General features: G+C 48.1%; 1 protein-coding gene across 14 annotated transcripts in view; it reads left to right on the top strand.

Annotated features, from left to right (window-relative positions):
• The window catches only part of LOC105480381 (kinesin family member 9), a 59351-nt gene that overhangs the window by 7639 nt on the left and 32850 nt on the right, over window positions 1–18862 (top strand). For 13 of the 14 annotated variants that reach the window (XR_011620038.1, XM_071091584.1, XM_071091578.1 and 10 more), the window contains 7 exons: window positions 1179–1285; window positions 3662–3886; window positions 8471–8554; window positions 8666–8758; window positions 9844–9991; window positions 11368–11432; window positions 17179–17256. Coding sequence is in view for 13 of the 14 variants with exons in the window: in XM_071091584.1 (XP_070947685.1) it covers window positions 1179–1285; window positions 3662–3886; window positions 8471–8554; window positions 8666–8758; window positions 9844–9991; window positions 11368–11432; window positions 17179–17256 (800 nt within the window). In the remaining variant the exon portion in view is untranslated. The remainder of the gene's footprint in view (window positions 1–1178; window positions 1286–3661; window positions 3887–8470; window positions 8555–8665; window positions 8759–9843; window positions 9992–11367; window positions 11433–17178; window positions 17257–18862) is intronic. The other variant, XM_071091586.1, reaches the window with a different exon arrangement.

The raw sequence follows: 18862 nt of genomic DNA, 5'->3' as shown, positions 1-18862 counted from the left end.
TTTTATATTTAAAAGTGTGTTGAGTGTAGATGCTGTAATTTATACTGAATGTGATACTTAGATGTGGTCCCCAGACTTAAGGAGGTTCTCTTTTGGTTTTCACGATGCTCTGAAGGGATTGTGACCTTGAGGAGGTGAAGACAGAGGAACTAAGGCCCAGGGAGATGAATAGTCTTGAGCAGAGGTGCTGTGGAACCACAGATGGGCTCTGAGTTGCAGCTGAAGTGCCTCCTTCCCGTTCATCTGTGCTGGGTTAATAGATACCATTTCTGGCTCCAACTCAGATGCTGAATCAGGGTCCCTTGTGTAAAACCTGCTACCAGTCCCAAGAACTAGAGCGTCTGTGTGACAAAGGCAAAAAATTTCCACAGCCCAGCATTGCCTGGGCAGATCTGCCATGTAAATGCCCATGGGCAGTCTGTGGGATGGGGTCTGGCTCAGGCTGCCTATGCTAAGGGGAAGAACAGATAGGAACTTGAGCTCAGGGTGACTGCATGGTTTGCGTTCCAGAGCCTGGTGGTGATGGTAGACCTAAAGGATGTTGAGAAGTGCAATGAAAGTCTTCCCAGTGGGGGCAGTGGTCCAGATCAGGGCCTGCTCATGGCGGTACATTTCTGGAAGTGACATGGAACCAACTAGGAGCCCTGTTTGATCCTGCAGGAATTTGTAGTCTACAAAGAATTCTCACCCTTGACAGAAAATGCCCTTTCCACTCCATCTCTTCCTGGAGATTTTGAAAGCCCCTCTTTGCCTCTGTGGGAAGTTGATGCCTCCTGCCAACCCTGAGACCCTGGCAGTTCATAGCTATGCTAGAGAAGGGTTGGAGTCTAATGCTCCTATCTCCCTCCTCATCTTTTTAGGAAAAGTTCCAGTTCCTCTGTACCCTGAGATTCCCTGTCCTTCTCAGAAGCCCTAGGGCAGGATCATCTCTTGGTGGAGGGAACAGCAAAGCATTGTGGGGACCACAGATTCAGGGCAGATGTCCTTGTTTTGACCACTTTTGTCCCTGCTCCCCTGTCCACCCATCCTCTTCCATGGTGGAATTCCTGATGTCTTTGGCTGCTCCCACTGGCCATCTTTATGCGAAGGGCCCTGGCTGGCATTAGGCATGCTGGAGGAGGGGAGAGTATCCTTGGAGCTATTTTCCTGGATGTCACCGTGTTTTGAAATGTTTGCAGGCACCATCATGTGTTATGGGCAGACGGGAGCTGGCAAGACATACACCATGACGGGGGCAACTGAGAATTACAAGCACCGGGGGATCCTCCCTCGTGCCCTGCAGCAGGTAGAGAGTGGGCCCAAGGGTGGGATGCCACACAGGTTCCCTCTCTCTGCCATAGATGTTACTGACCCCAGGCCAGCTACTAGAGACAGGGGGGACCAGGCCTCAAAGGAGTTGCAGTGGGTACTGGTACTGGAGAAAACATACACAGGGCTCTGGAGTCAGTAGACTCAGGGGCCTCAGGAAACCAGGAGGTTGGGTGTCACACTCTGACCCATACCCGCACTGAGCCTGTTTCCTCATTTGGGAAGGAGGGAGTCAGGCATGCTAATCAGCCTCTTGCTGCTCCAATGGTCTGTGATCCTGTAATTAAGGATTTGGAGGTCCTAATCGTTCTCCTTCCTGGTTTTAATAAGGGGCATATGGACCCTTGCAGAGCTTCCTTACTGGCCTACTCTGGCTTTTTTTCACCACCACAGACCCTGAAAGATCAAAAGCAAAAAGCAGGGCATGACCTGAGCTTTCAGGACTGTGTCAGCCCTGGGGGTCTCAATAGCATAACTGAAGATAGGACAGAAGGGCCTTCCTTTGGGCCCCACTAGCCTGGGTTCTGTAAGGACCCTCTGGTTGGAGGTAGGAGGCAAAAGACTTTCCCCGAAAACATCTTGGTGGCTTTACAGCCCTGTTCTATAACACTTTTGCAGCCCGGTCCTATAAGAAGTGTAGACATTCCTCTAGTATGTGAACCATCCATGTTCCTGTTTTTGGAGCAATAGCCTTAATATCCCACTGTCAAAGCTTTAGTATCTCAGCATCTTAGACTTTAGTAATCTAGCCCAATGCCTCTAATAGAAATATACTGTAAGTCACATGCAAATTTGAGTTTTCCAGTAACCACATTTAAAAAAGTAAAAATAAACAGATTAAATTAATTGTAATGATATATTTTATTTAACTAAATATATTTAAAATATTTCTGCATGTAATCAATATAAACTTATTGAGATAGTTTACATTCTTTTTCTCATACTAAGTCTTTGAAATCCAGTACATATTTTATACTTGGAGCACATTTCAGTTTAGGCATAAATATGATCAGAAATGCTTGATCTGTATTTAGATTTCATAAAATGTTGAAAAAGTAGATTTACATACCCAAGTTGTTCCAGACATACTTAAAGTTTACCAATAACTGAATTGCATCAGTTTTTAAATCTAAATGTGGCCGGGCGTGGTGGCTCAAGCCTGTAATCCCAGCACTTTGGGAGGCCGAGACGGGTGGATCACGAGGTCAGGAGATCGAGACCATCCTGGCTAAAACGGTGAAACCCCATCTCTACTAAAAAATACAAAAAACTAGCCGGGCGAGGTGGCGGGCGCCTGTAGTCCCAGCTACTCGGGAGGCTGAGGCAGGAGAATGGCGTGAACCCGGGAGGCGGAGCTTGCAGTGAGCCGAGATCCGGCCACTGCACTCCAGCCTGGGCGACAGAGCGAGACTCCGTCTCAAAAAAAAAAAAAAAAAAAAATCTAAATGTAATTAAAATGACATAAAATTTAAAATTCAGTTCATTTGTACTAGCCACATTTTAGGTACTCAGCAGCCATCTGTAACTTATGTCTACCATTTTGAACAGCACAGGTGTAAATTCTTAGAGGAAGGCAGGACCTCAGGAATTATCCCTTCCTTGATAAGCACTGGGGAGGGAATTGGGAGTTGAGAAGGCTAAGTTCTGGCTTTACTTCTACCCTTACTAGCTGAGTGACCATAGACAAATTATTTTATTTATTTATTTATTTATTTTTTTTTGAGATGGAGTCTCTGTCACCCAGGCTGGAATGCAGTGGCACGATCTCAGCTCACTGCAAGCTCCGTGTCCTAGGTTCAAAAGATTCTCCTGTCTCAGCCTTCTGAGTAGCTGGGACTACAGTCGCACACCACCATGCCCAGCTAACTTTTATAATTTTGGTAGAGACGGGGTTTCACCATGTTGGCCAGGATGGTCTTGATCTCCTGACCTTGTGATCTGCCCACCTCCACCTCCTAAAGTGCTGGGCTTACAGGCCGCACCCGGCCGACAAATAATTTTATTTCATGGTGCCTTCCACAAATAGGTATTGCCCCTGCACTGCCTCAATCACAGAGATTTATAAGCGGATGGAATTAAATAGATTCGAAAGAGGCACATAAATGATGAGACTCTATAAAATAAGAAATCCTCACTCCAGAGTCCTTTCCACTCATTATGCTTCTACTTCTTGAGATGGTTCAAGTGTTAGCCAATCTGATGTCAAGCCTCAAAAAACTATAGGATGATACTAAATATCACCCAATTCCTTTAGGACAAGAATAATTCTGTATGTCTTGATGTTCCCTTCTGAGGTAAGAAGCCCCCCTTATGCTAGTTGACTGTTGGAGTTCTACTCTTGTCTGTCATCTAGGTTTTTAGGATGATCGAAGAACGCCCCACACATGCCATCACTGTGCGTGTTTCCTACTTGGAAATCTATAATGAGAGCCTGTTTGATCTCCTGTCCACTCTGCCCTATGTTGGACCGTCAGTCACACCAATGACCATCGTAGAAAACCCTCAAGGAGTCTTCATTAAGGGCTTGTCAGTTCACCTCACAAGTCAGGAGGAGGATGCATTCAGCCTCCTTTTTGAGGTGAGATAATAAAACCTGAGAGTTCCTTTCCTTGTCTCCCTCCCTCCCACACTCCTTCTCAGCTTTTCTTTTTCTTTGTTCTTTTTCTTTTTCCTTTTTTGAGACAGGATCTTGGTTTGTCTCCGAGTCTGGAGTATACTGGCATGAACATGGCTCACTGCAGCCTCGACCTCCTGGACTCAAGAGATCCTCCTGCCTGAGCCTCCCAAGTAGCTGGGACCACAGGCGCATGCTACCATGCCCACTTAATTTTTTTTTTTTTTTGTAGAGACAAAGTCTTGCCATGTTGCCCAGGCTAGTCTTGAACTCCTGGGCTCAAGCGATCTTCCCGCCTCAGCCTCTTGAAGTGCAGGGATTACAGGCAAGCTACTGTGTCCAGCTAGTTTTTTACTTACTTTGATTATCAGAATGGAAATTAACATATGCACATTTAGCATGTTCAGACAGTGCTGAAAAAAATATATAGGAACAAAAAAGAATTTTATTTCCTCTTCCTTTCCTGTTACATAAATAAAAAGACAAAGAAAAAAATGATTCATGCATAATATGTTTTTTACATAAGGCAACAGTAATGTATATTTTAGCTCATTTCCTTCCAGTCTTTTTTCCTGTGCAGTTTTTTCTTTACATAGTTGAAATGATTCTTATGTCCCTTTTTTCAGTTAATGTTAAATTATGAGCTCTTGTATGGAAAAAAATAAGGCCGGGTGTGGTGGCTGATTCCTGTAATGCTAGCACTTTGGGAGGCTGAGGTGGGTGGATCACCTGCAATCAGGAGTTTGAGACCAGCCTGGCCAACATAGTGAAACCCTGTCTCTACTAAAAATACAAAAAATTAGCTGGGTGTGGTGGCGGGTGCCTGTAATCCCGGCTACTAGGGAGGCTGAGGCAGGAGAATCACTTGAACTCGGGAGACGTAGGTGCAGTGAGCCAAGATCGTACCATTGCACTCCAGCCTGGGCAACACAGCAAGACTCAGTCTCAAAAAAATAAAATAAAATAAAAGCTTTTAGAAACCAGTCAAATGCACTGCTACAGTGGCTCACGCCTGTAATTCCAGCACTTTGGGAGGCCAAGACGGGTGTATCACTTGAGCTCATGGGTTTGAGACCAGCCTGGGCAACACAGTGAAACCCCATCTCTACCAAAAATACAAAAATTAGTCAGTCATGGTGGCGCATGCCTGTGGTCCCAGCTGCTTGGGAGGCTGAGGTGGGAGGATCACTTGAGCCCAGGAGGTAGAGGATTCAGTAAACCGAGATCATGCCACTGCACTCCAGCCTGGGTAATAGAGCAACACTCTGTCTCAAAAACAAGAAATCAGTCAAGTGTATGTTATTCTTTTAGAAGTCATATAGGCTAGGAACTCTTTATTTTTTTATGTGAGTTCTTGCTATATTGCCCAAGCAATGGGCACCTGTGCAATGGCTACTCACAGGCATGATCATAGCGCCTTCTCACGGCATAGCTACTTACTTCCTCAACATCAATAGCGGGATCTTTTTTAAAGGCTGGGAGCGGTGTCTCACGCCTGTAATCCCAGCACTTTGGGAGGCCAAGGCAGGTGGATCACAAGGTCAGTAGATAGAGACCATCCTGGCTAACATGGTTAAACCCCGTCTGTACTAAAAATACAAAAAATTAGCCGGGTGTGTTGGTGGGCACCTGTAGTTCCAGCTACTTAGAAGGCTGAGGCAGGAGAATGGCGTGAACCTGGGAGGCGGAGCTTGCAGTGAGCCGAGATCACACCACTGCACTCCAGCCTGGGGGACAGAGTGAGACCCCGTCTCAAAGAAAAGAAAAAAAAAAAAAAAAAAAAGGAGGTCAGAAAGGCAGGGCAAGGCTGGGCGTGGTGTTTCACGCCTGTAATCCCAGAACTTTGGGAGGCCGGGGCAGGCAGATCACTGGAAGTCAGAAGTTCAAGACCAGCCTGGCCAACATAGTGAAACCCCCTCTCTATTAAAAATACAAAAAAAAAAGAAAGACAAGGCAAGAGGGTACTTCAGACGGGGGACTGAAGCATAAAGGTGAATGACCTGGTGTGGTGGCTCATGCCTGTAATCTTAGTACTTTGGGAGACTGAGGCAGGAGGATTGCTTGAGCTCAGGAGTTTGAAACCAGCCTGGGCAACACGGCGAAACCCTGTCTCTACAAAAAAAAATACAAAAAATTAGCCTGGCATGGTGGCCTGTACCTGTGGTTTTAGCTACTTGGGAGGCTGAGGTAGGAGGATCACTTGAGCCCGGGAGGCAGAAGTTGCAGTGAGCCAACATCATGCCACTGCACTTTAGCCTGGGCAACAGGGTGAGAATGATCTCAAAAAAAAAAAAAAAAGATGAAGTGACCCCTTATATTCTTGGTGAGTGTCACTGGATTTGTAGAACAGGCCTGACCACAGACTATATAGCCTCACTGCTATAAGCTATAGAGGTCTGGCCACAGGGGTCTGCTAGGCTTGCTCCACAGCCTCAGGCCTTCCCTCTTCAGCAGGTGTTCTCCTCTCCCCAGGGGGCTGTCCCCTACCCTCACTTTGGGGCTTGTTCATAGCATTTCTCATCAGCATTTAAGGAGACATCAGTCTATCTCTCAAAGACCTTTTTCTCCAAGAACAGCCATTTCCACCACATTCCTTTTTAAGTATATTCTGGTCATAAGGCCTCCTCCTGTAAATTAGAGGTAAGGGCCTACTGTCCCTTTAAAAATACAAATTACTAGGTCAGGCACAGTGGCTCATGCCTGTAATCCCAGCACTTTAGCAGGCCGAGGCGGGCAGATCTCTTTTTTTTTTTTTTGATACGGAGTCTGGCTCTGTCGCCCAGGCTGGAGTGCAGTGGCTGGATCTCAGCTCACTGCAAGCTCCGCCTCCCGGGTTTGCGCCATTCTCCTGCCTCAGCCTCCCGAGTAGCTGGGACTACAGGCGCCCGCCACCTCGCCCGGCTAGTTTTTTGTATTTTTTAGTAGAGACGGGGTTTCACTGTGTTAGCCAGGATGGTCTCGATCTCCTGACCTCGTGATCCGCCCGTCTAGGCCTCCCAAAGTGCTGGGATTACAGGCTTGAGCCACCGCGCCTGGCCGCGGGCAGATCTCTTGAACTCATGAGTTCCGGACTAGCCTGGGCACATGGTGAAACCATGTCTCTACAAAAAATACAGAACTTAGCCAGGTGTGGTAGTGCACGCTTGTAGTCCCAGCTACTCAGGAAGCCGAGGTGGGAGGATGGCTTGGGCCCGGGAGGCAGAGGTTGTAGTGAACCGAGATCGTGCCACCACACTCTAGTATGGGTGACAGACTGAGACGCTCTCTCAAAAAAATAAATAAATAAATAAAAAGGAGAACACAAAATAAATAAATAAAAATATAAATTATTATTATTTTTTTTTTTTTTATTTTTTTTTTTTGAGACGGAGTCTCGCTCTGTCACCCAGGCTGGAGTGCAGTGGCCGGATCTCAGCTCACTGCAAGCTCTGCCTTCTGGGTTTACACCATTCTCCTGCCCCAGCCTCCCGAGTAGCTGGGACTACAGGCGCCCGCCACCTCACCCGGCTAGTTTTTTGTATTTTTTTTTTAGTAGAGATGGGGTTTCACCGTGTTAGCCAGGATGGTCTCGATCTCCTGACCTCGTGATCCGCCCGTCTCGGCCTCCCAAAGTGCTGGGATTACAGGCTTGAGCCACCGCGCCTGGCCATAAATTATTATTTTTTAAAGTAATACAAGCTTACTAAAAAAAAACCCACAAAACTGTATAAAAAAGAAAAAATAACCTATAAATCCCAACCCAGAAGCAATTATTATTAACATCTTAGTAGCAGAATTCTGCTTATTTCTTCTATGAATGCTTTTGCATTCCTTAGATCGTGCTATAATATGCTATAATATGATTTTGGATTCTACATTTCTGTTTTTTTTTGTTTGTTTTTTTAGACGGACTCTGTCGCCCAGGCTTGTGTGCGGTGGCATGATCTCGGCTCACTGCAAGCTCCGCCTCCTGGGTTCACGCCATTCTCCCGCCTCAGCCTCCAGAGTAGCTGGAACTACAGGCACCTGCCACCATGCCCAGCTAATTTTTTGTATTTTTAGTAGAGACGGGGTTTCACCATGTTAGCCAGGATGGTCTCGATCTCCTGACCTCGTGATCCGCCCACCTCGGCCTCCCAAAGTACTGGGATTACAGGCATGAGCCACTGCGCCCAGCCCCATTTCTCTGTTATTAAAAACTATGTGTTAGCATTTTCCTGGCTGCCCAATATTCCATTATACACATAGATCATTCCCAAATTGTTGGACATGCAGGTTGATTCTGATTCAATATTCATAGATATTTTTAAGGCTCTTGATTTTTATTGTCACTTTGCTTTTCAGAAAGCTATACCAATTCACACGTCCCCAGCAGCGGGTGAAAGTATAGATGTGGACTCCAATTGGACTCCCTTTCTATTAGTTTATAATAGACGTTTGCCTGGAAGGCCCAGCTGATTGCAGTGATGTGTGACTACTTGTGTAGCTATTGGTATAATTGAAAAATGACACAAGTGCCTTGTCGTTTTTGTTTTTCAAAATGTTGCCTATGATTCCCTTCCTCTTCAGGGTGAGACCAACAGGATTATAGCCTCCCACACTATGAACAAAAACTCTTCTAGATCACACTGCATTTTCACCATCTACTTAGAGGTAGGTGCAAGCTCTTTGATCAGCCCAGGCGGGGCAGTCAGTTCCCATGGGGCCTGCTCAGTCAGAAACTTCTCCCTGTGACAGTCTAACTTCTGCTTGGATGTTTTGTAGGCCCATTCCCGGACCTTATCAGAGGAAAAGTACATCACTTCCAAAATTAACTTGGTGGATCTGGCAGGCTCAGAGAGGCTGGGGAAGTCTGGGGTAAGTGATGGGGGCTGGAGGTTGCTACTCAATAAGCCACAAGCCCTCTTTCTGGCATAGTGCCCGCACATCTGGGCCATGACTCATTGGATATTTGTGAACACAGTCCTGAGCTAGGCGAAGTAGGACGTGTGGGCTTGCTGGAGGGACAGGATTGGCAAAGAGGGAACAGCTATTACCTGGGGGCGGTTCCTATCTCAGAGGATTTTTGTAAACATTAAATGAGATAGTGCCCTCTACATTCTTAGCAAAGTGCCTGGCACTCAGTGCTCAGTAAATATTCTTTGCTGGTTAGCATTTCTCTGTGTGTGTGTTTGTTGTTGTTGTTTTGAGACATAGTCTCACTCTGGCTCCCAGGCTGGGGTACAGTAGCACAAACACAGCTCACTGCAGCCTTGACTTCCCAGGCTCAAATGATCCTCCCACTTCAGTCTCTCAAGTATCTGGGACCACAGGTATGCACCACCATGACCAGATAATTTTTAAATTTTCTTGTAGAGACGGGGTCTTGCTATGTTGCCAAGGCTGAACTTAAAGTCCTGGGCTCAAGCGATCCTCCTGCTTTGGTCTCCCAAAGTGCTGGGATTACAAGTGTGAGCCACCACACCTGGCTTCTTTGTGAATGAATATGAGTATTCGCATGAATATTTCAAATAAATATTTGTATGAGTGTTTTAGCACGAGTATTAACAAGAGTATTCAGATGAGCATTTGTATGTGCATTCATGAGTGTTTGTGTGAATATTCACGGGATTCTTTGCTCAAATATCTAGACGAGTATTTCAGTACATATTCATACTAATGTGAATCTTTGAGTGAATGTCCATATGAATATTCATGTAAGCATTCCCATTCTCACGAGCGTTCACATGAGTGTTCAAATGAGTATTTCTGAGTTTTGGTATTACCATTATTAGCCCAAGATGGAATACAGTCACATGACACTGCGGGAAGACTCTGGTTCTGGGAAGGAGGCGCTGGCCTGACCACAGACTTACAGCGTTTCTCCAGACCAGGAAGGCTGCTGTTCTTAGTGGGGCAGCTGCTTGATTCCATCCAAAGTGGAACTGACCTTTGCTTTCTAGTCTGAGGGCCGAGTCCTGAAGGAAGCCACCTACATCAACAAATCGCTGTCATTCCTGGAGCAGGCCATCATTGCCCTCGGGGACCAGAAGCGGGACCACATCCCCTTTCGGCAGTGCAAGCTCACCCACGCTCTGAAGGACTCGTTAGGTGAGGGGGTACAATTGCTGCCCAGGGAGGAGGGTCTGTGTCTTTGGGGAGGGACAGGTTTGGCACATCTGCCAGTGGCGGTAATAGAATTGCTCCCTCCTGGTGGCATGGATTCACCTGCAGCACATTCACAGTGACTTCAGACACCTGGAAAGGCAGAATCAAGCACTGTGCCCAGAACACACCATGCTATTCACTCCTCGGAACCTTCCTTAGGCTTTTTACCTGTACTAGGAATACCTTCTCTTTTCCCCTTGTCTTGAGGGAACAGCTGGCAGAATCCTTCACAGCCTGAAGACTTGGGGCGAGGGCCTCTCTCCGATGGTGTCTTCCCTTCCCCTGCAGCCTCCTAGACAGAGCAGCGGGGGCTGTGTCTCATCATCCTTATGGCCCTAGGCCTTTGTGTTAAGCCTGACAACACAGTCACTAGTGTCTGATTGTTAACTGAGTGCCACCCTGAGCAAAGCTCCGACTCATACCTCCCTCTGCTGTCCCTGCCCCTCCCTGCCCTGTATCATCTCTCCTCTGCTGTTTTCTCCTGGATCCTCTTTCAGGTACATGTGGTGGCCTCTCTTTCTCTCTTCCCCTTACCTCCAAGCCTCACAGATGTATGTGTCCTCTCTGACCCTGTCTCAGTTCAGGCTGCTATAAGAAAATACCATAAGCTAAGTGGCTTAAACAACAGGCATTTATTTCACATAGTTCTGGAGACTGGAAGGTTCAAGATTCAAGTGCCAGCAGATTCAGTGCCTAGTGAGGGCCCTCCTCCTGGCTTGCAGATGGCCACCTTCTTGCGTATCCTCACATGGAAAGAAAGAGAGGGCTCTGGTCTCTTTCCTTATAAGGACACTAACCCCATCGTGGGGGCCCCACCCTCTGACTTCAACTAAACCAAATTACCTCCCCCTCCCCAAGTCCTCACATCCAGATACCATCACACAGGGGTTATGACTTCAACGTATGAATTTTGTAAGGACAAAAACATTCAGTCTTGACCAGGTGCAGTGGCTCACACCTGTAATCCCAGCATTTTGGGAGGCTGAGGCAGGAGGATCGCTTGAGGCCAGGAGTTCAAGACCAGCCTGGGCAACATAGCAAGACCTTGTCTCTAAAAACAAAAAAAATTAGCCAGGTGTGGTGGTGTGCACCTGTGGTCCCAGCTGCTTGGGAGGCTGAGGCAAGAGGATTGCTTCAGCCCAGGAGATTGAGGCTGCAGTGAGCTGTAATCGTGTCACTGCACTACAGCCTGGGTGACATGGTGAGGCCCTGTTTCAAAAAACCAAACAAAAAACATTCAGTGTGTAACAGACCCCATCAACTCCTTTGAGCAGAAAAAACACATGGTTCACAGCCCTTCTGTGGCTTGCTTTCTGCAGGGGGAAACTGCAATATGGTCCTCGTGACAAACATCTATGGAGAAGCTGCCCAGTTAGAAGAAACGGTATGTAAACACAGTCAATGAAACCAGGTCGGAATCCCCCCTCATGGGTGCCAGGGCAGGGTAAGGCTGCAGGCTGGCTAAGCTGGCACAGTGACCATAGACATTGTCAAGAGTGGAAGGATCCAGGGGTGAGTCTGAGCCACAGTTGCTGAGGGGGCCCAGAGCCAGAATCCACACACCAAGCACTAAACTGTGTGGAGGAAGAGGGCCAGCCAGCAGGCGGGCTCGGCATGGGGGACTGCATGAGGAGGGAGACTGAGAGCCAGCTTTGTGAAGACAAGGACCATGTTTCCTGGGGTGCTGCTCCTGGAATTGAGATCAAGAAAGATCATTGATCACTTGTTCTTTATAATCGGGCATGTTTAAACATCTTGAAAACCCCACAGGGTTCCAGGCTGTGGTTATAAGGCCAGTATGAGCAGATGGTATTAAGCACCTACCACGTGCACCATGGTAAGGAGGCGTAACCTGGTAGAAATTAGTCATAAATGGCCTTGGGCCTCAGCATCCTCAACCCAGAAAGAGAGAGAAGCCATGGTCCTAAGTAATGTGAGTCCCAGAAGGAGGAGACCTTCAGAGGAGGCCAGGATGGGGGTGATGGGGAACTTTTCCTGAAGCTAGAGTAGGGAAAGGTGGGCACTGAGCTGGCTGGGGTTAAAGGCTTGGTGGTAGGATAAGTGGAGGTATTCCTGGCAGAGGTAATAGTGGGACTGAAGATGTGACCCACACCAGGAACATCTGTCTGCTGCGGGGGTGGGGGCTCTCAGCAAGAAGAATAAAAGAAATCACAGGGGCTGAATGGGCCCTGGTGGCCCAGCTGAGGCCTTGGCTGTTCTCCTACAGGTGGCTGCATCTGTCACAGGGAGGGCTGTGGCCAGAGGTGGGATTAGTCAGGGAGATTATCCAAGTGGCAGGACACAGGTGGCCTGGGGAAGGGAGAAGCCTGTGAGAATTAGAGGCAGGAATAAAGGTCTAGCTCAGTGACACAGGTGAGTCCACACAGCTGAGCACCTCCAGCCTGGGACTTTCTCAACCTTCCTCTGAAGTGCCACCCATCATACATAAGACAGATTAGGGGCCGGGCACGGTGGCTCACGCCTGTAATCCCAGCACTTTAGGAGGCTGAAGCAGGTGGATCACCTGAGGTCAGGAGTTCGAGACCAGCCTGACCAACATGGTGAAACCTTATCTCTACTAAAAATACAAAAATTAACCGGGCATGGTGGTGCACGCCTGTGGTCCTAGCTACTCGGGAGGCTGAGGCAGGAGAATTGCTTGAACCTGGGAGGCAGAGGTTGTAGTGAGCCGAGATCGTGCCACTGTACTCCAGCCTTGGTGACAGAGCGAGATGTCTCAAAAAAACAAAAACAAAAACAAAAAAACCCACAAGAGACAGGTTAGAAAAGCTATCATTAGACATTTTATTTTTCAAGTGTGGATGTTTAAGGCAAACTTCAGTCACCTGGATAATCTACTTAGGTGAAACAGGTTATTTCCAAAGATGCTTCAGGGCAAGACATGCCTGCAGGGTCTCCCAGCTGTGTGCATTAGGGACTGTCCCAGCTTCCAAGGAGAATGCTCCTGTCGTACATCCAGCACCCTGGGACTTGGGAGGTAGGGGAGGAGAGCTCCAGCTGACGTGCAGGCAGCATCCCCAGAGGAAGGCTTCTGGAACTTCTTGGTCTCATGGCATAAAAAGCATGGTTGAGGCCAGGCATGATGGCTCATGCCTGTAATCCCAGCACTTTGGGAGGCTGAGGTGGGCAGATCACTCCTTGAGGTAAGGAGTTTGAGACCAGCCTGGCCAACATGGTGAAACCCTGTCTCTACTAAAAATACAAAAATTAGCAGGGCATGGTGGTGGGCGCCTGTAATCCCAGTTACTTGGGAGGCTGAGACAGGAGAATCGCTTGAACCCTGGAGGCAGAGGTTATAGTGAGCAGAGATTGGGCCACTGAACTCCAACCTGGGTGACAGAGCAAGACTCCATCTCAAAAGGAAAAACAAACAAACAAACAAAATACATGGTTGAACCCTAAGAAGAGCCATAAGAAATAGGCTTCCTGGCTGCCTTGTTAAGAAAGATGCCCTCCAAGACAGTAGAAGCTCCCTGTCTCCCTTTATCCCCACCTCCTGTGATGGTTACAGCTCAGGAAACAACTCTCCTAGTACCCGCCGTCTCCGGGGGCTTGTGCCCATATACCACTTGGGTTCTCTGCCCAGGACCGAACCCAGAGCCCAGAGGAGCTGTTGGAGGAGTCTCAGGGGTTTGGGAGAAAGGTATATTGGGCGTATGAAAGCTAATGATTGTCTTTTCCAAATATGTTAAAACTTGAAAACTATTCTCATCATGGATTGTGTTGCTTTACGCAGTGACATTGTACATGTGTGCGTGAGTAACCACAGGGATGGGACATGGCCATACTTGCTGCTATACTTGGAGCAGGAGAGTCTGACTTGGTCCTGCACAGAAGCAACACCACCTGTAATGACAGAGACGTCTTCCTGAGGGCTTGCTGTGAACCAGCTCTGTACATTATACACCTTAGCGAGGCAGCTCTCCCTTCACCTTACAGAGAAGTTGTGAGATCTGTCGGTGGTCACGCAGCGGGTCAGTGGCTGAGCTCTGAGCCACCAGAGTAGATGCCCAAGGAAGAGCCCTTTCAGTCTTTCCTCTGGGCCACTTAGGGGTCAGCCACTCCTAGCCTACTTCCTCATTTCAGGATCATTCATTGAAATACGAGATAGCCCAGCATGGCCTGAGGCTAGAATCTCTGGGCCTGCCTCCTGAGGCCCCTGGCTGTTTGTCACTGCCAGGGAGGAGCCCTCCATCCCTGAGCTAACATCCGAGCAGTGAGGCATGGGATCTGGACCTGCTCCCATAGCTGCCCCAAAGGCCTCCAGCCATAATTATCCTTGGCTGGCTACCCCTCCAGAGAGACTCTGCTGGGACCCTGCAGGCATCATTCACTCTTAGTGTCTTGGGCCCCAGAGTCCATTTTGGAGCATGCTTCTATGCAGATATTTATCTTTCCTAGTGGTCTCATTTTACCTATTTTGCAAATATCTCTATTCACAAGCAATGGGCCAAAGACATAGAGGCCAGTCAGCACACACACACATTTTAGACCTCTGCTGAGTTGAATTTTTAGCCTCATTACTGAATAGCAAAGGTTAATGAGCATTCTAATGCCTCCCTCCTTTCAGGTTCGACATTTACCACACACCTACCACTTGCTGGCCTTACCTGAGAAACTGATTCCCCAGGCCTATGATTCCTCAAGGCCCTTCTCAGTTCCACTGCCAGTACCACTGAGTCTCCTCCCAGAGCGCCCTGTCATTGTCTCAGTCCGCCTGAGATGTTGACCTGGCTCTCGCCTCCCTCACACTTGGGGCCTACTGTTCCTCCATCAGGATGCCCTTATGCCTTCCCCATCACCTGGCAAACTACTCTTCTGACCCCTCCCAGGCCCCACCCAGTCTTTAGGATGGGTTTCCTATCGGTCCTGCTCCCAGCCGTGAAGAGCACAGACTTGGGAGCTGGAGTGCCTGAGTTGAATTCCTGTGTGGCCACAGACCAGCTCTGTGGCCGTGAGTGGGTGACTTGACCTCCCTGTGTTTCAGTGTCCTCATCTATAAAACTGGGTTGATGATGCATCTACTTTATAGGAAGTTGTGAAGATTAAATGAGCAACCATGCCTCTACACTTAGAACAGAGCCCGGCCACAGCAAGCGCCGTGGGAGGGTTGGCCCTATCGTAACTTGGCATGAGCTTACCTACTCATTATCTGCCCCTTCTCTCACAGAATGAAGGGCTGAGCAAGCTGAGGCCACTCTGGGAAGTCCAGGCCCCAAATGTTGGATGCAGGGTTAGACATGATAGCCATAAGCCTTGCGGAAGGGAGGCTGAGAGAGCCCAGTACCCCTCCTGTCCTGACATGGCCTCGTGGCTCGGCAGCAGAGAGGTCCCTGAGGGAAGTATATACAGAGGACGAGGCTGGTAGGGGCCTATCCCTGTGCCGGCAGTGAAGCCTTTCAGCTCAAACCTGTGGAGACTCCCTGTGGATGGTGGGGAGGACACTTGGCTGAGGCTGGTGGGCAGAGTCCAGGCTTCATTAACAGATTGGTCATGCCCCAGAGCAGCATTTCTCAGCATGTGTGGCTGGAGGCCCCTGCCTCCAAATGCAGCAGAACTACCCATTCCCACCCACACTGCTGAGTCATTCATCAGGGGGCCTGAGCATCTGCCCTCTGGGGAATGGCTCAGGGGAGTCTTCACAGGGTAAAGTTTGAGCAGATGCTGCTCAGGGGCTAGACCTGCACTGGCTACTACGGCAGCCACTGGCCACATGTAGCTATGGAGCACTCAGATGTGGCTAGTCCCGACTGACATGTTATGCAAGTGTAAAATGCACACCAGATTTCAAAGACCCAGCAACAAAAAAAGAAGTGTATCAATCCGTTCTCACACCTGAGACTGGGTACTTTATAAAGAAAAGAGGTTTAATTGGCTCATGGTTCCACAGGCTGTACAGGAAGCATGGCAGCATCTGCTTTGGGGGTGGCCTCGGGGAGCTTTTACTCATGGCGGAAGGCAAAGCAAGAGAAGACGTCTTGCATGACAGGAGCAGGAGGAAGAAAGTGAGGGGCAGGGAGGTGCCACACGTTGAAATGACCAGATCTCATAAGAACTCACTCACTACCCTGAGAACACCACCAAAGGGGAAGTCTGCCCCCATGATCCAATCACCTCCCACCAGGCTCCACCTCCAGCATTGGGGATTGTATTTCAACATGAGATTTGGCTGGGGACACAGATCCAAACCATATCAGATGGTAAAATATTTCAATAATTTTAAAATGTTGATTACATGTTGAAATTATAACATTTTGGGACCAGGTACAGTGGCTCACACCTGTAGCCCCAGCTACTCAGGAGGCTGAGGTGGGAGGATTGCCTGAACCCAGAAGGTTGAGGCTGCAGTGAGCTAACATTGTGCCACTGCACTCCAACCTGGATGACAGAGCAACACCCTGTCTCAAAAGAACAAAACAAAACAAACAAAGCCCCACAAACAAATCATAATATTTTTGATATCTTGGGTTAAAATTTAAATAAAACATATTAAAATTATTTGCACCTGCTTCTTTTTAACTTTTCTTATATGGTACTAGAAAATATAAAATTACATGTATGGCTTACATTTGTAGTTTGCATTTTTATCTCTGTTGGACATGGCTGATCTAGACCCTGAAAATTGCATGAAGGAGGGGAAACACTGTGGTTTGTGGAAGGGGCAGAGACGTTTCGTGTGAAGGAAAACCAGGAGGGCTCAGGAAGGAAGCTGGTTTTCAGCTGAGTCTTGGAGAGAGAGTGGAACGTAGGAAGGCAGACAGCATAGGAGGACAGAAAAGGGTACTCCAGGCAGGGGTCACCTGAGCAGAGGCCTACAGGTAGAAGAGAGTCAGGTTTGTGTAAGAAATAGACCAGTGTGCATCCTCATAGTTTGCCTGACGAGGACCAGGCTGCTGGATGTGCCCTCTGTCACCTTCCTGCTCTTCTCATGGGGACCTCATACCCAAGAACCCTTTTGGCCAATGTCCTCTGGGGGAAGGGAACAAACATGGGTTGACAAGGGAGCCTATGGAGCCAGGAAAGGGCAGGCAAGGTCTCTGAGAAGGCCGGTCTCTTGGGGTCTTACTTTAGTAGCAAGCCATCTGACGTCTACCTGCTTTGTTTTTCAGCTGTCTTCACTGAGATTTGCCAGCAGGATGAAGCTAGTCACCACTGAGCCTGCCATCAATGAAAAGTATGATGCTGAGGTACATCAGGGGTTGTGGGCAGGTGTCCCACTGTGGGGAAAGTGTGTGGGTTTGCTACTTGGGTCACACAGGCGAGGCTTCCCTTCCTGCCTCAACCAAAGATCGCCATGCAGCCCTGGGTCAGCCCCTTTCCACTCCTGGACTGGCCAGAGTCTTCAGAGTCCCTGGAGACCCTTAGGGGCTGTCATGGGGTGAAAGGGCTAGGTCAGGCCACCAACAATTCACATGTGAGGCTTCAGGAACTCTGGGTGCTCTAGGCTTCTACATGAGGTTTCCTTAGAGCTAAGGGCTAAAGTGGTGCGGACCATCTTTCAGAATCACCTGGCTGTGTCACTACAGAATCTCTTTCCTCCCAGAAAACAGAGCTGGCCAATCAGAGGGAGTGCTCAGCATCACCATTAACAAGGGAAATACAAATTAAAACCTCAGTGGAATTCTACCCTCAAATTAGCAAAAAATAGAATGTTTTTGGCAACACAAAATGATGATGAGAATGTGGAGAAATGGAAACTCTTGTCCACTTCTGGTCAAAGTGTAATTGATACAACCACTTTGGGGAGCATTCTGGCAACATCTGGTGTAGTAAAAACACATTTATTGTTAATCTGGCTTTCCTCTAAGATACTTATGGAATCATAGCTCATGGAGAAAGGAGCATTTGTAAGCCCTAAGCTCAACAAACCAGTTAAACGTTTCAGATTCTAAATCCTGAAGGAAAATGACAGTCCCTGTGGCTCTGTAGAACTAGCCCATGGTTTGGAGATTGGGGAGGGAGTGGAGCTTAGAGCAGTGGTTCTCAGATGTGACAAGGCATCAGAGTCACCTGATTGATGCTGAACCACAGGTCACTAGATCCATTCCCAGAGTTTCTGATTCTGCGGGTCTAGGGTGGGGCCTGAAGATTCCCTTTTTTTTCTTTCCTTTTTAAAAAATTTTCGTCTTAAGGTCAGCTTCTATTCCATTTCTAGTAAGTTCTTTAGGCCCTTTTATGACACCGATGCATCCTCTCTTGGGGCCACACTTTGAGAACCACTGGCATCCTAGTTAAGGCCATGGCGACTGGATTGGGCTCTCCTGGGTTTAGCACCCTGCTCTTTCCTCCACTAGCTGTATATAGCCTCAGCAAAATACCTACACTTTTTTTTTTTTTTTTTTTTTTTTGAGACAGTCTCCCTATGTCACCCAGGCTGGAGTGCAGTGGCACAATCTCGGCTCACTGCAACCTCTACCTCCCAGGTTCAAGCCATTCTCTTGCTTCAGCCTCCCGAGTAGCTGGGACTACAGGCGCATACCACCACACTGAGCTAATTTTTGTATTTTTAGTAGAGACAGGGTTTCACCATGTTGGCCAGGCTGGTCTCAAACTCCTGACCTCAGATGATCTGCCTACCTCGGCCTCCCAGAGTGCCAGGATTACAGGAGTGAGCCACCACACCTGGCCAAAATAGCTGCACTTTCTAAGGCTCAGTTTCTTCATTTGTAAGTTGGGTACATAACACAATCCATGCTCAAAGAGATCTTGTGAAGAATGAGATAATGTGTAGAAACCTCTTAGCATAGTGCTGTCAGGGGGTAAATATTCAATAAATGTTGACTAGCACTCCTC

This window comes from Macaca nemestrina, chromosome 2 (genome assembly GCF_043159975.1).
Source record: "Macaca nemestrina isolate mMacNem1 chromosome 2, mMacNem.hap1, whole genome shotgun sequence".
Taxonomy (NCBI): Eukaryota; Metazoa; Chordata; class Mammalia; order Primates; family Cercopithecidae; genus Macaca; species Macaca nemestrina.
The sequence above is the reverse complement of the archived record's forward strand: the minus strand, read 5'-3'. Positions and strand labels throughout refer to the sequence as shown.